A 13380-nucleotide genomic window follows, 5' to 3' on the forward strand; every position below is an offset into this window, starting at 1 on the left:
TCCCCGCGGATGGACGCGCTGTCGCGACCCGGCCCGCCCCGGCCCCGCCGCGCCGCCTGAAGAAACTTGGGACGGCGGTGTTCTCCGCCTCCCCGCCGCGCCCCGACTGGGCTGCGGGGTACCCTTCCCCGTGCCGCCGTACCAACTTCTCGCAGGCACCCGCCCGCCTCAGGACTCCGTCCCGGGGCCGCCGGCCCCTCGGCGGGGCGCCGCCCAGTGCCCCCTTCACCCGGCGGGTACCCCCGGCCCCTGGCCTCGGTGCTGGGGACGAGAGGGGGTGCCCTGGATGGCCCTGCGCACTGGGACGGCTTGGTTTGGGCAGGTCCTGCGCAGAGTTTCCCGGCTCCAAGGCACCTGGTCTCGGCGCTCCAGCAGCCTCCTGTGTCTCTCCTCCTCCCAGGAGCCCGAGCAGGCGGGCGGAGAGCGGCCGCCGCCGCAGCACAAGCTGCCCCGGAGCAGCGGTGGCGGCGGCGGGAGCCGCCAGCCCTCCCGGCAGCTGCCCCTTTGCTGCGTCTGCTGCGGCCTGTCGGATCCCCGGGCGGCCAGGGGGGGACATGGTCCCCTCACTCGTCCCTTGCTGGCGGCCATGAAGAGGCAGAACGTGCGGACCCTGTCCCTCATCATTTGCACGTTCACCTACCTGCTGGTCGGGGCTGCCGTCTTTGATGCCCTAGAGTCCGACAACGAGATGCGAGAGGAGGAGAAACTCAAAGCCGAGGAGATCCGGCTCAAGGGAAAGTACAACATCACCAGTGAGGACTACCGGCAGCTGGAGTTGGTGATCATGCAGTCCGAGCCTCACCGGGCTGGCGTCCAGTGGAAATTTGCCGGTTCCTTCTACTTTGCCATCACAGTCATCACGACTATCGGTGAGTGTCTCGCCTTGAGGAGGCCCTCGGGGGCATGAACTCCCCCTGGTTGAGAAAAAGGGAGAGGGGCAGGGGACCGATGGCATGCGAGGGGTTAAATGCTGGATGAGTTTTTTAGCTTCTCTCCCGTGTTACGCAATTCATTGCTTTTCATGGGCACTTGTTGGACTTGTCGGTGCCCTGCACCCCTTCCCCTGGCGATGGAGCTTGTATACCCTGTGTGAGACTAGAGAGGAGTGGGGATGATCAGGTGGGGAGATTGGTGCTGACCAGGTCGCTACCATCCAGCCGTGGCTTGGGTGGCTAGGAGGAGGAAAGAGACACAGGGACATTCTTCTGGGGTTTCCCTCAGGAAGGAGGAGGCCCTGTTGCTACACTCCTCCTTGCGCCTTTGCTTGAGAGACCCAGGGAAAACTTAGGCAAAAGGTGGTTGCATGAGGGTGAAAAAAATGAAGGCATGGGAACTGGATCAGCTGGGAGAGCCCTTGATGTAGCCAAGCATAGCCCTGCTTTTGCAAACTTTTAGTGTCAGCATGGGCTGTGGTATGGGTCCACACAGCTGTGGTCCCACTGCTGGGCTTCTCTTTGGCATTCCCTGTGTGTTCCTGAAGTTTTATTGCAGCTGGAGTGTCTGATGTGCCAGCAGGTCACAGTCTGTGTCTCCTCTTTGTGGGCACATGGCCCGACTGGCAGAACGATGCCTGCTGTCATGTCCATGCTGCCCAGCTTCCCAGACATGCCATTGCCCAGGATGGTTGAGGGACAGTCAGTGGACACAGCCACAGGCTGTCATTTTGTACTTCTCTGCTTCCCTCAGCTAAAGCGGAGTGCTGAGTGTAAAGTTTGCTTCTCTCTGTAAAAATAAATACCATGGTAAGTGGAGGCTGCGGAGTGCACACAGAACTGTGCTACAACTCTGGCTTTGGCTTGATGAGCATATTTGTTCTTCCTGGTTTTGTGTTCATTAAGGTGGATTTACTGAGGCAACTGATAATAGTCTTCTAGATGTTCCCCCCTAACATATGGGGAGATCTGAAAATACCTCTCCAGCTCAGAGGCTGTTTGATAGTGAGCAGGACATGAAAGACTGGTTCACTTAGCACAAAAGGACTTGATCTTTTTACTTGTTGCAACAAATTTGCACACTGGAACCTAAAGATGATGACAGTTTTCAGCAGATTGTGCTGTCTGCTGCTCTCTGAGCAGTGTCTACTCAGTTTGGGTTTGTACTTTACGTGAGGTACTAAAACATTTCCTTTGAAAGACAGTCTGAGAGTAGAAAACCGGTTTGCCCTTGCAAAGATAACATTTTTAAGGGGTCCTTTTCTCTTCTTAGATATATTTATATGAAATACATATATTACTAGGCCAAAGAATATAAAGTAGCATGTAACTTTGGCTGTTGACTTGGATTTTCTATTGTTCATTACTGTTTCAGAACTCTCCTTCCTCCTTTGGTCACTGATTCTTTCTCAATCTGTCTCTTGTCCCTTATTGTGCTCAGTGAATATTGGACTGCTGTGCCCCTCTGGATTACAGCAGGCTTCCATGCATACACTGGTGCTCTCACAGTGCCCCATCCTCCTGCCTGAGAGGTGGTTGCAGTACTTTCTGTGTTCTTAAGCTCAGTTGGTGACAGGTAGAAAGGGCTGGGTTTAGAGTATTTTGCTGTTTTTATTGTATTTTACCTGGGAACAAGCACAGCTTGCTTGGGAAGCTTTATCATTTTCTCCTGCAAAGATCTGGGATTTGTTTGGAAGCTTGCAGCACCTCAGTGTACAGAGGAGAGTGTTCATTGCTGTAGACAGATTCTTTGGCATGTCAGAATTGTTTAAAGTGTGTATAGCAACGGGAAACCACTGGGAGGAAGAATGATCATAAAGAATGGTGCAGAAAGACAGTAATTCTGTATTGATTGTTCTTTTGGGGAACTCTGCTCTGGGAGGATATGTGATCCATCTTCAAAAGTTTAGTAATAGTTACTATCTGTATCTTGCCTAGCACACTTCTATTTTGTGTATCTTAACTACTAAAGTAGCTCTGAGCTGTTATCTGATCTACTGGTAGTCTCTAGAAGTGAGTGTGGAAGGCTTTACTTTAATTTCTTATTGATGCTAAAATAATTTGGTTCATAGAGGGAAAGAAATTGCTTTTTAAGTTCTCAGGAAAAGAAGATAAGATTTCTTCTTTGTGTTTCGTGCACATCTGACCGTGTATACGCTCTCACAAACATTTCCTTCAGCCCCTGAAACTGGACACACTTCAAGAAGCATATGGAGTGGGGTACACAGTAGTGAACGTGCTTTAAGTCAGTAGATGCCAATACAAAAGTGCATCAAACTAACCAGCACAGGATAGTTTTTAAAAGAGGGTGAATTGTCTAGTCTAGAGGTGCATCTGTCTCCACAAAACTTCTCTCCAGAGAACTGCGATAGTTATCGGTGGACCACCAAGTCCAGCAATATGTGTGCAAGAGCAGACCAATTCCTGTCGAACTTAATTGTTCTCCTCGATACTGCTGTGCTAGCAACATGTTTGAGGCCATTACCTCTCCACGGGCTTGATTTAAGCTCCCGGGGCTTTAATTCAATCGCAGCCGTGCGTCGCTGGCCATGAACGCGCCGGCGGGCGGGAGCCCCGTGTTCGAGCCGGGTCCTCGGGGTCGGGAAGCGCGCGGCAGGCGGGGCCGGGCCGGGCCGGGCCTTGGTGCTGAAGGGACAGCTCCAGCCGGCGCCGCCGCGACCGTGGCCTCCTTGCCCGGGTAGTAATCACAAAGCCGTTAGGTTTGGAGAAGACCTCTAGAGTCATTAAGTCCAACCTTGTGGCTTTCCGGGAAAACACAGCATGAAAGACTTGTTGGGTTGGGAGGATGAGGGACTAGAATCCTCCTGTGCGAGGTGACAGTGCTGAGCTTTGGTCAACTCTCCCTTTTCTCCTAATTACAGAATAACAGAATCACAGTATGTTAGGGGTTGGAAGGGACCTCTAGAGATAATCTAGCCAAGCCTCCTGCCAAACCTAGGGCAGGCTGTACAGGAACACATCCAGGTGGGTTTTGAATGTCTTCAGAGAAGAAGACTCTACAGCCTCTCTGGGCACCCAGTTGCAGTGCACCATCACCCTCACCATAAATAATTGTCTCCTTGTGTTAAGGTGGCACCTCCTGTGTTCTAGCTTGTACTCATTTTCCCTTGTCCTATCACTGTACACCACTGAAAAGAGACTATCACCTTCATCTGGACACCCACCCTTCAAATATTTACAGATGTTGATAAGATCCCCACTCAGCCTTCTCAAGACTAAACAGTCCCAGGTCTCTTAGTCTTTCTTCATAGGAGGGGTGTTCAATTTATGACATTTGGCTTTTATTTAGAAGGTGGTAGGGGGTTGTTGCTCACTTGTCAGTCTGAGTCCTGAACAAAGAAGTGAATGGTGAGCACTTAAATGGAAATAGGTTTTTATCACATGGGACACAACATTATTTCTGCTCCCCATGTGCACTTTTTTTTTTTTTTTTTTAAACCCAAGAACAAGAAATCAACTACAAGTACTACGGCATTCAGTGAGTCTGCTCTTAAAATCCACTAGCAAAAGAATACCCAGCTTTCATAAAGTTTTGGTCATGTTTGAATTCTATGAAAGTTTTTAAGCTTTCACAAAGAAGTAATAAGCTGTTCTTGGTCCTCACCAGTTGCTTAGTTTATTTCAGGATTATTCTCACTTCAGATCTAGCTAGTATAATTACTTACACATTTCCAGTTATACAGCCACAGTGATAACAGAGAGTGATATAATCAAGTTCTCATACAGGTACTTGTCTGAGATACACTGTAGAATATGCCACAGAGTTCACCAAAAGGCTGGATATGATGAATGAAAGAACTTTTCAAAATAAAAGCTAATTCTTAGGATTCCTACTAAGTTTTAATGGCCTTTTCTACAGGTTTAGAAGAGCGAGCAAACTGCTTCTATATAAGTAGGTGTCAACGCTGTCAAAATGTGTAATTGGTGCAGATATCGCTCCATCATTTAGGCCTTAAAGGGTGATAGTTATACTTGATTTAACACCACCAAGCTCTAGTAAACACTGAATATTTCTGGAGGCTTGTGCAGAATGTAAAGAACTGAAAGCTGTTTATGTCACCCTAAAATGAACTGAAACAACAAACAGATTGAGGATTTTTTAAAATTTATTTATTTTCCCTGAGAAGTGACTGCAAGGGGAGCAAAATTAAGACAGTGTGTACTGTGATTTGCTAGTCACTTTTCCCAGCTTTTAGGCCTTGGTTTTCAGTTACAAACCTACTGCAATCAGTATCCTGATGTTCGTAGTCAGAATGTTTTTTAAGAGTGTGGAGCAATACCTGTAATGGTGAATGGAACATCCACCTATCCTGATTCTTTTGGCAGCTGTTTAGCTACTGAGTAGCTAAACACTTGGGAACTGTCTACATCCAGATGAGGAGATTGCATACTTCTGGCAGATGGTGGCCTGACAGGGAGTTTGAATCTGCATTAATGAACTAAGCAAACACACGTTTAAATCCACTCCAGGGTAGTAGTTAAGTCTCCATATCTTTTTTCTGCATCACTTTACTCTTCTGTGAAGTGGGTATAAAAACACTAGTAGTGTTGTACTGTCTCTAATTTGGCTTAGAAGACGACGTAAATGTATTAATGTGTGAATTATTTTGTCAGTATTGCTCTGATGTTTTGAGTACTCTTGGGTTTTGGCGGATAGTAGCATTTAAAGTTGGCCTATTGAAAAGCTTTGAGTAGGGATTCATGGTGGATGAACAATTTTCAATGGAAAGAAAGAAAAGAAAGGAACAAAACATGAAATGAAAAGGGAAAGGTAGAGAATAAAGACACCAATACTTTGGTCAGTTAAGTTTTGCATTCATGACTTGCCAGGACCATGAAGGTCGTATCTCATATGAAAAACCAAAGAAGCACAGGAGTACATTAAAGCTACACTATTATTATCAAACCCAGATGAAAGTAGAAAGCAAAATTTTCTGGTGATGAATGTTTGTAGATGTACTGAAGTAATTAATCAATTCATTCACACTATCTGAAGCTCTGCTGGAGAATACTGGATGATCAGGACTTGAATATCTGTTGATCCTATCTCCCAGGTAAGGAGGACATCAGCTTCAACAAGCCACATGAAGATGAACTGGGTGTAGGATTTTGTTCCCCTGCATAACTAAAATATTCTGTGGGCTCTTTTCATACTATATTCTTTGTCTCATGGAGATTAAAACAAACCCCAAACCATGAAGTATCCAGAATAGTGTCCTGCTAACACTGAGAGGATTTTGTGGGTGCTTTACTATGTGTTTGTAGAAACAGCCTTTATGATCTTGAAAACTGGTTTTGCAGTGATAACCTCACATTCTTGCCAGAGGCACATTAGCAAAGGCTTTTTAAAAATCACTGATAAGCAGGGCAAAAATACAGCTCAGACTGATGCTGAACTGCAACTTCCTACTGTACATCTTGCTGGCAGTGCAAATGCAATATCCAATAAGAGTCTGAAAAGATTTTTGGAGAAGCCTTGGGAAACCTCTAGGCACTCTTCTGAGTTATGGTGTCAGCAGATTTATTTAATGTAACCAGGCTTGAGAAATTGGTATCTTGTAGTGTCTTAGGATTTGGTGCTCTTTCATTCCCTCCTAACTATTCATAATTCTTTTAACTGAACCAAGTGAGAATTAGGTTAGGCATGGTTGCGTGCTGGAAGAGGTTGCCTAAGGAGGCTGTGTAATCTCCATTATTGGAGTATTTTAAAAGGAGTTTAGACAAAAATGTCAGCAATGTATGAGTTACAGTTGCTTTTGCCTTTGTGGAGGCACTTCATCTCATGAAGTCTTTATCAGTTCTATGTTCTATGATGTTCCAAATCTTCCTTCTTTCCTGTCTTGAATTCTAATAGTTCCTGTAGTAACTTGTTTTCCTTAAGAAAGAAAACCAAAGATCTTTGAAATTCCATTTTCTCTGCTATATGGTCTTTGATTATTTTCCTACACAGTAAATCCATTTGTGTACCTTTGCAAGCGTCAGCATAGAAATACCTATGTTTACTCACTGATGAGGCTACAAATTAGAGATGTTGGGAATGAAGTTAGGTGAAGAAGAAAATGATGCTGCTGATACAAGGATGGCAAGCAGAAATTTACAGGGCAGAACTGGGAGAGAGAGGAGTTGTTCTATACTAAGAGTAAGGGAAGAAGTTTAGCTGTTAGCTATGGGCTTATGCCTGCTTCAACTCAAAACAAGTAAAATCCCTTTGCTTTCTCTGGGAACAGGATCTAAATATGGAGAGCTTGCCTTTTGGACACTTTGGGATTTGGGACAGATGTTGCTGGTCTGGCATAAAGCAAGGACCAAAATACTGTGCTCTCCCCTTCAAGGCAGTCTTGAGCTGAGGTGCTTATTTCATTCAGTGCTGGAGCATATTCTTTCACAGATGCTGAAGGCCATACTCATGGCTTTGAGCTGGAGTTACACAGCACTTTATATTCAGAATGCTGTACTGACATTAGGTGATTCATCTTCACAACACCTCTGTGTAAAAATTATCTTCAATTTAGAGACAAGAGAGTAAAATGACTTTCTGAAGATTCAGATTGGAAACTGTTTGAAATTGCCAACCAGCTTGCTTTTGCCTTTCAGACTACATGACATTAGTTCAGAGCCAGATTAAACAATGAAGATGAACCAAAGGCAAAGATCCACAATGAATTCATGTGGTATTAGCAAACTCTGTAGCTTAGCTTTTCTGACATCAAATAATAGCGGAAACTGGAGCTTTGTCACACGATGGAGCATATGTGGTTTTGGGTAATTACCTCTGTTATTGCTGCATCTTCTGTCAAAGACCCTTTAGGTTTCTGTGGATTTTACTGAAGATCCTTGACTGCATCCGGATAAAGGGTGCATGAAGTAACCCTTTTCTTGTAACAGGTGCTAGGAAGGACACTTGCTGGTGATGCAGAACTGATCAGTAAGGGTCACTGCTGCTTCTGAGTTGAATGAAGAGGTTATGGTGGACTTGCAGCAGATGTTGGCTGTGTGTAGCAGTTCTATTTGTCTCTTTTTGGCTTATGGGTATTTTCGAGTGAAGTCCATGGACTACTTCCGAAATTTCACGTATATAGAATGCTGTGATGCAAATGATTTTGTATTCATTAGTTTCTCTGGATTATGGTCCATAGAATCTACTGACTTCAAGTTAAAATGTATGGATAAAATCCTTCCCCCAGGTTACCTATACCCTACCAGATGTCTATGACTTCATTAGCCTCAACTAATCAAAGATATTGTCAGTAGTTCACCTATGTCACTTCCTTTGATTAAAGTGAGAGGGTCTATGGATTAGTAAATGGTAGGCTAAAAAAGACCCCAGAAATTAAGATTTGATCCAAAGTCTGACATAAATACTGGACAGAATATTTCTAGTAAGGGTAGTTTTGGATCAGACCATTATTTGACATGAATTCTACAATGCAAAGAGCTATATTCTATAGCAGACCACCTCCTGCAAAATAGCTGTAATAGCAGTTTTCAGATTTTTTTTTTTTTTTTTAATAATGAAGCAAGCAGAGTTTGTGGAATGAAAGATATGTTGACTTTGGCATTTATACTGATTTTTTTTTTTTTAATTGAAAATGAAAAGCTCAACTACATGCTTACTGAATTCCTTAAACTTGGAGCAAGAGAAATCTCAGGGAGGAATGCTGCTTCTTTTTATTCTATTTATTTGTTTTGGTGGTGTTGTTTTCTAAAATTTTGTCTTCTTTCATTGCTGCCAGACAGTTAACAGTCTCTTCTGATCTAGCCTCTTCTGATTCAACCTCTTCTGATCCACCGAGATGCCTTTTTTTCTCAAGTGTAATGAACACGTCTTTTTGTTGTTTCAAGGGAAAAATCTCCTAAATTTCTTATTATTGTTTTTCTTTTTTGTGGAGTTAAGGGACCTTTTTAAAAAAAAATCTATCCAATTGCCACAAGAGGCTTATGGAGTCAACAGTTGGTTAAAGGGTTCATTATCCTTTTTGACTGCTTTTATTATGGAGATGATTAGGGCATGTCAGTGAAAGACATATTTCTATTAAGCACTCATGTATTTGTTACTTATTAGCATGATTAGCAGGAAATAGACTATATGACAATTCCCTGCACCAGCAAGAAAGAACTTAAGAGAAAAGCATGCATGTAGTGGGGTTAAAAGGTGTCTGATGGGAAGCTGATTGTCTCCTTTCTCTCCCATCACAGAAGAGGATAGCTCCCTTTGCTAGCTGTGTGAGCCTTCTCAGAAAGGGAAATTTCACAGAGCTTTAGGGCACAGATTGATGAATGAAACTGCAGCAGCCCTCTCTAATTGTATAGTGCAGGAGATTAGCTGTGAGGAAATGTTCGTAGACTCCTAATTTAGGGATATTCTTGACATACTGAAGGGAAGGTAGAAATAAAAGAGATCTACTCCCAAGGTAGTTGGCACTGTCAGCAATTTCTGATGTGTGCTACCATTAACTCATTACAGAGGTGTTTTGGGTGCAAAAGGAATATTTTATTTCTTTCATGCCTTTTTTTTTTTAAAGTCCTCTAGAAAGGATGTCCTCCTCCCATGTTTAAATCATCACAGACCATTGCTATGGGAACTGTATCAGAAATTAACTGTTGTAACAAACCTGTGACCATCTAGAGTTCTGAGTTGTCACTTTTCTGTATTTCATACCCATCTGGAACTTAACAGAACCGGACACGTTTGAAGAAGGTGTTAATATCCTTGTTTCAAAGGTCTAGGCCTCCATTACTTGAATGAATGTATAGTTACTGTTTGCTGTTAGTAGTTTGGACTGTATGGTGAAACTTAGTGAAAATAGTGTTATTGGCAGCAGTCATTCTTAAAAATCTGCTTTTTTGGAACTTAGGTTAACTTTTTTCTGGAAACTAAGATCCTGCAATGAAATGAACTCCAGCAGGAGGAAGGATGAGGAGACCTGACTGTAGGCTCTGCGTGTAGGCTGTGTCATGTAAGATACTGCATCTGAAGTGTTTTAAAACCTTGTGAAATAAAGATGATTGAACTCAACATTACAGTCTTGCATCAGAGAAACACGTCATACTTGCAAGGATGACTTAAAGTCTCAGTGCACCTCAGTCCACCTTCTGACCTTTCAGAATTTTTTGGGGTTCCAGAGTTTCAGAAGATTTCCTTACCAGGTAAAGTCTTATTTTCTGTGAGGACTAGAATAAATAGGATGTCTTTTCAACAATATTCAGGATCATTCATACTCTAGAAAGCTAGGTTGCCCTAGACTGGCAAGAAGGTAAAAAGCATATTTTGGGATGTAGAAGTCTGAGGACCAGCATTTGGGGAGTGAGAGTCATTTGAAGGGGATCTACCTACCATCAATCTGCCACATCCTTAATAAAAGTCCCTGATTTACTATTTGTTTGTTCTTGGACACTAAATATGAGTTAACATCTGCAGTCTTTTTTTTCATTATTACTTAAATGTGTTAGAAATGAGACAAAGTGTTTTCTATGCAACCAGTAGTTAAAACAGCAACACTGGATCTATGTCATTAAAAGCACCTGGAAATCCTAGTGATTTGACCTGGATTCTTAGTTGATGTTTCAACCGATAGATTAAGAATCTTCTCAAACTCTCTCCTTCAAAGTTTCTCCCCTCCTTTGCTGTGTCAGGTGAGAATGAACATCCTGAGAAGAGGAAGGAGATGAGATAGCTGTTCAGTCTGTATTGATGCTCTATCAGCTTTTACATTCTCTTCTGGTATTTTTATCTGACACACAAATGATCATCCAGTCTTTTGGCAGCAAAGACTGAAGCTTATGATTTGCTCTTAAAACACATTCTGCCTGGTAGTAAAAGGCCTGTTATTTAAAGGGCACTTTTCAAAACAATTAGGACTTTATTAGCAATATGTTTACCTTAATGAGTGCACTTTGCCAGTCAGAGGAAACAGCATAAGCTGATACCTACTGGCATAGGCCAACAGAGGCAAATCAGCAGTGTTAAAAGCCAGTTCATTTATGTACTGAACGTCTAAAAAACTTATTTTAATGCTTGAGAAGCACCAGGTATGATTCAGAATTACTTTGGTTTTGTTTTCTTCACAAATATCCCTCCACAGTTATTTTTTTCTTTTAAAACATTTGTACCATTTGTCATAGCTTAATCTGTATGGGTTGCATGCAGTTTGACTTGTTGAACTGGCAACAAAGATATTTTTTCATAAAATCTCAGTCTTACTTCATTGCTGTTGTTGTGTGATGTTTAAAGGTCTACAAATGATTTTCCTTCTCAAGAAGGGCTACAGTAAAGGCTGGTGGTACTGAAGATGTGGATGCATGAGATACTTGGCTTTGAGTATATAGAGATAGGTACCACAAAAGAAGTTGCTGGCTCTTGAGCATATATGTACCTGATTTGGATTATCAGTTGAAAGCTGACTGCAGATTGAGTGATGAGCAGTTAAAAAATATTTCTGTGATCTCTTTGAAAAGAATCCAGCCTGGGGAGGTTTTCGGATCTGATCAAAACCAGGTCTGTTCCTGAAGAACTTGAGTGTGGTATGGTGAATAAGAAAATCTGTTAAACAACAGCAAGCAAGCATTAGAGTGGCCACAGAGAAAAAAAATCTTTTAGCAATGATACTAATGCAACACTGAAATACATTGCCTGGGGAGGGTGTGGGCTCTTCTTTACTAGATCTTGAAGAACAGGGTAGACAAGCATCTGTCAGAATGACCTATGCATGCCATCCTGCCTTGCGGCAAGGTATGGCCTAGCCTTCTCTTGCCTTATTTTTAATGGTTCTGTACACACACAAGCTGTTTGAAGTTTGTCTTGGATCTTGCTTGGGATCTGTGTAAGTTTATCTTGTCTTTTTTTGCTGAAGGTTCTTACTTCCCTGAGGGATCATCAGTGCATCCTACAATTTTGTCTTCAGCTGAATATGTGGATAAGAATCAAACCTCCTCTCTAAGCAGCAACTGTTCACTGTCAACAGTGGCACCAGTTTTTTATGACTGCTGTTTGAACAGTTCTACCAGTGGCTGTTGCAGGGAAAAACAAACATGCTGCGTATCTTTAAAAAAGGGACAGGAGAGAACATGGGGAGTTAATGCTCAGTCAACCTAAATTTGATACTCAGAAAGATATTTGACCAAGCTGTTCACCAATTGGCGTGAAAGTACCTAGGGGATAACAAGGGACAGGCTGGAACAAACACAATTTTTTCCTGAGTAACTTATGTTGGACTTCTCTGGGGTTTTGCCTTTTTTTCTTTTTTTCCCCAATAGCTAGCTTATAGTGGGGGGGCAGTAGATCATGACATTTATTGTATGTGTGGCAATTGTAATGGCACTGAGTTCTCATAATTACAGTAGAAAAACACAGACTGGGTTGACTTGCCACAGGTGGGTGCAAGGTCTGGACATGCACACACTGTGAACTAGAGGTTATACTGTGGCTGGACTTACCACAGGTGTGAAAAGCACGTACACTGTGCAGGTGGTTGTAAACGGGGCAGACAACATAAACCCAGTTGCTCCCAGCTAAATCTACCACCAGATAATTTCACAGTAGGATTAAAAAAGGGCAAAATGTTGTTCATTACTTTCTGTCAAATTGGATGCACATAACATGTACAGTCATACAGGAATCTGTCTTCTGGTAGGTACTATTCAATTTCCCCATTAATAGCTTAGCTGATAGAACAGAGAGTACATATATTAATTGTGAGAGAGGTGGCTAGCACCTTAGATGGCAGGAACAGAACGCAGTGATTTTGATAAATTTGATAAATAGTCTGAAATCAATGTGATGAAATTCAATAAAGACAAGTGGAAAGTATTGCATGGCAGAAGGAAACGTCAAATTCACACATAGAAAAATGATATCAACTGAGTAGATGGAAGTACTGTAACACCATGCTGATAAAATGGATTGCAGTCTAAATATGAGCCTGTGGTGTGAGATGTTCAAAACAGGCAAGTGTTGGATGTAAGTCACAGAAAGTAGCTGTTCTGTTTTGTTGGTATTGGTAAGCTTGAAAACTGTGTGCAATTTTAGGTGCAGAGTCTTTTGAGAAAGAAAGAGAAAAATCAAATTGTCAAGAGAAAAACTTGTTCTGTATTCATCATGAAGTGGACAGAGATTGTTTAGTTTGGACAAGAAATATGTGAAGTGAGGAATAATAACAATCTTCAAATACATGAAAGATTGCTATAAAGAGGACAGTGATAAGTTTTTTTCTACATATATACCCAAGGTTTACTCTTCAAGAGGGCAGATGTAGATTCATTGTCAGCTGTGAAAACAGCTGTGATAGGATCTGTATGAAACCTCCAAAGTGGCAGTAGTAAGATATTTATCTGAATGAGCTGTTAAACAGTTGCCCATCACACATGGGCTTGGTATACTTCAGCCTTCCTCAGACCTACCTCAGACCTGCTGGTGTCCCTCCAAGCCATG

General features: G+C 42.5%; 1 protein-coding gene across 1 annotated transcript in view; it reads left to right on the forward strand.

The window, feature by feature from the left end:
* The first annotated feature begins 286 nt into the window (after positions 1 to 286).
* Positions 287 to 13380, forward strand: part of KCNK9 (potassium two pore domain channel subfamily K member 9) — an 82194-nt gene continuing 69100 nt past the window's right edge. Inside the window, exon 1 of the mRNA XM_054167384.1 lies at positions 287 to 869. Within this exon, the coding sequence (XP_054023359.1) occupies positions 287 to 869 (583 nt within the window). The remainder of the gene's footprint in view (positions 870 to 13380) is intronic.

This window comes from Dryobates pubescens, chromosome 14 (assembly GCF_014839835.1).
Source record: "Dryobates pubescens isolate bDryPub1 chromosome 14, bDryPub1.pri, whole genome shotgun sequence".
Taxonomy (NCBI): Eukaryota; Metazoa; Chordata; class Aves; order Piciformes; family Picidae; genus Dryobates; species Dryobates pubescens.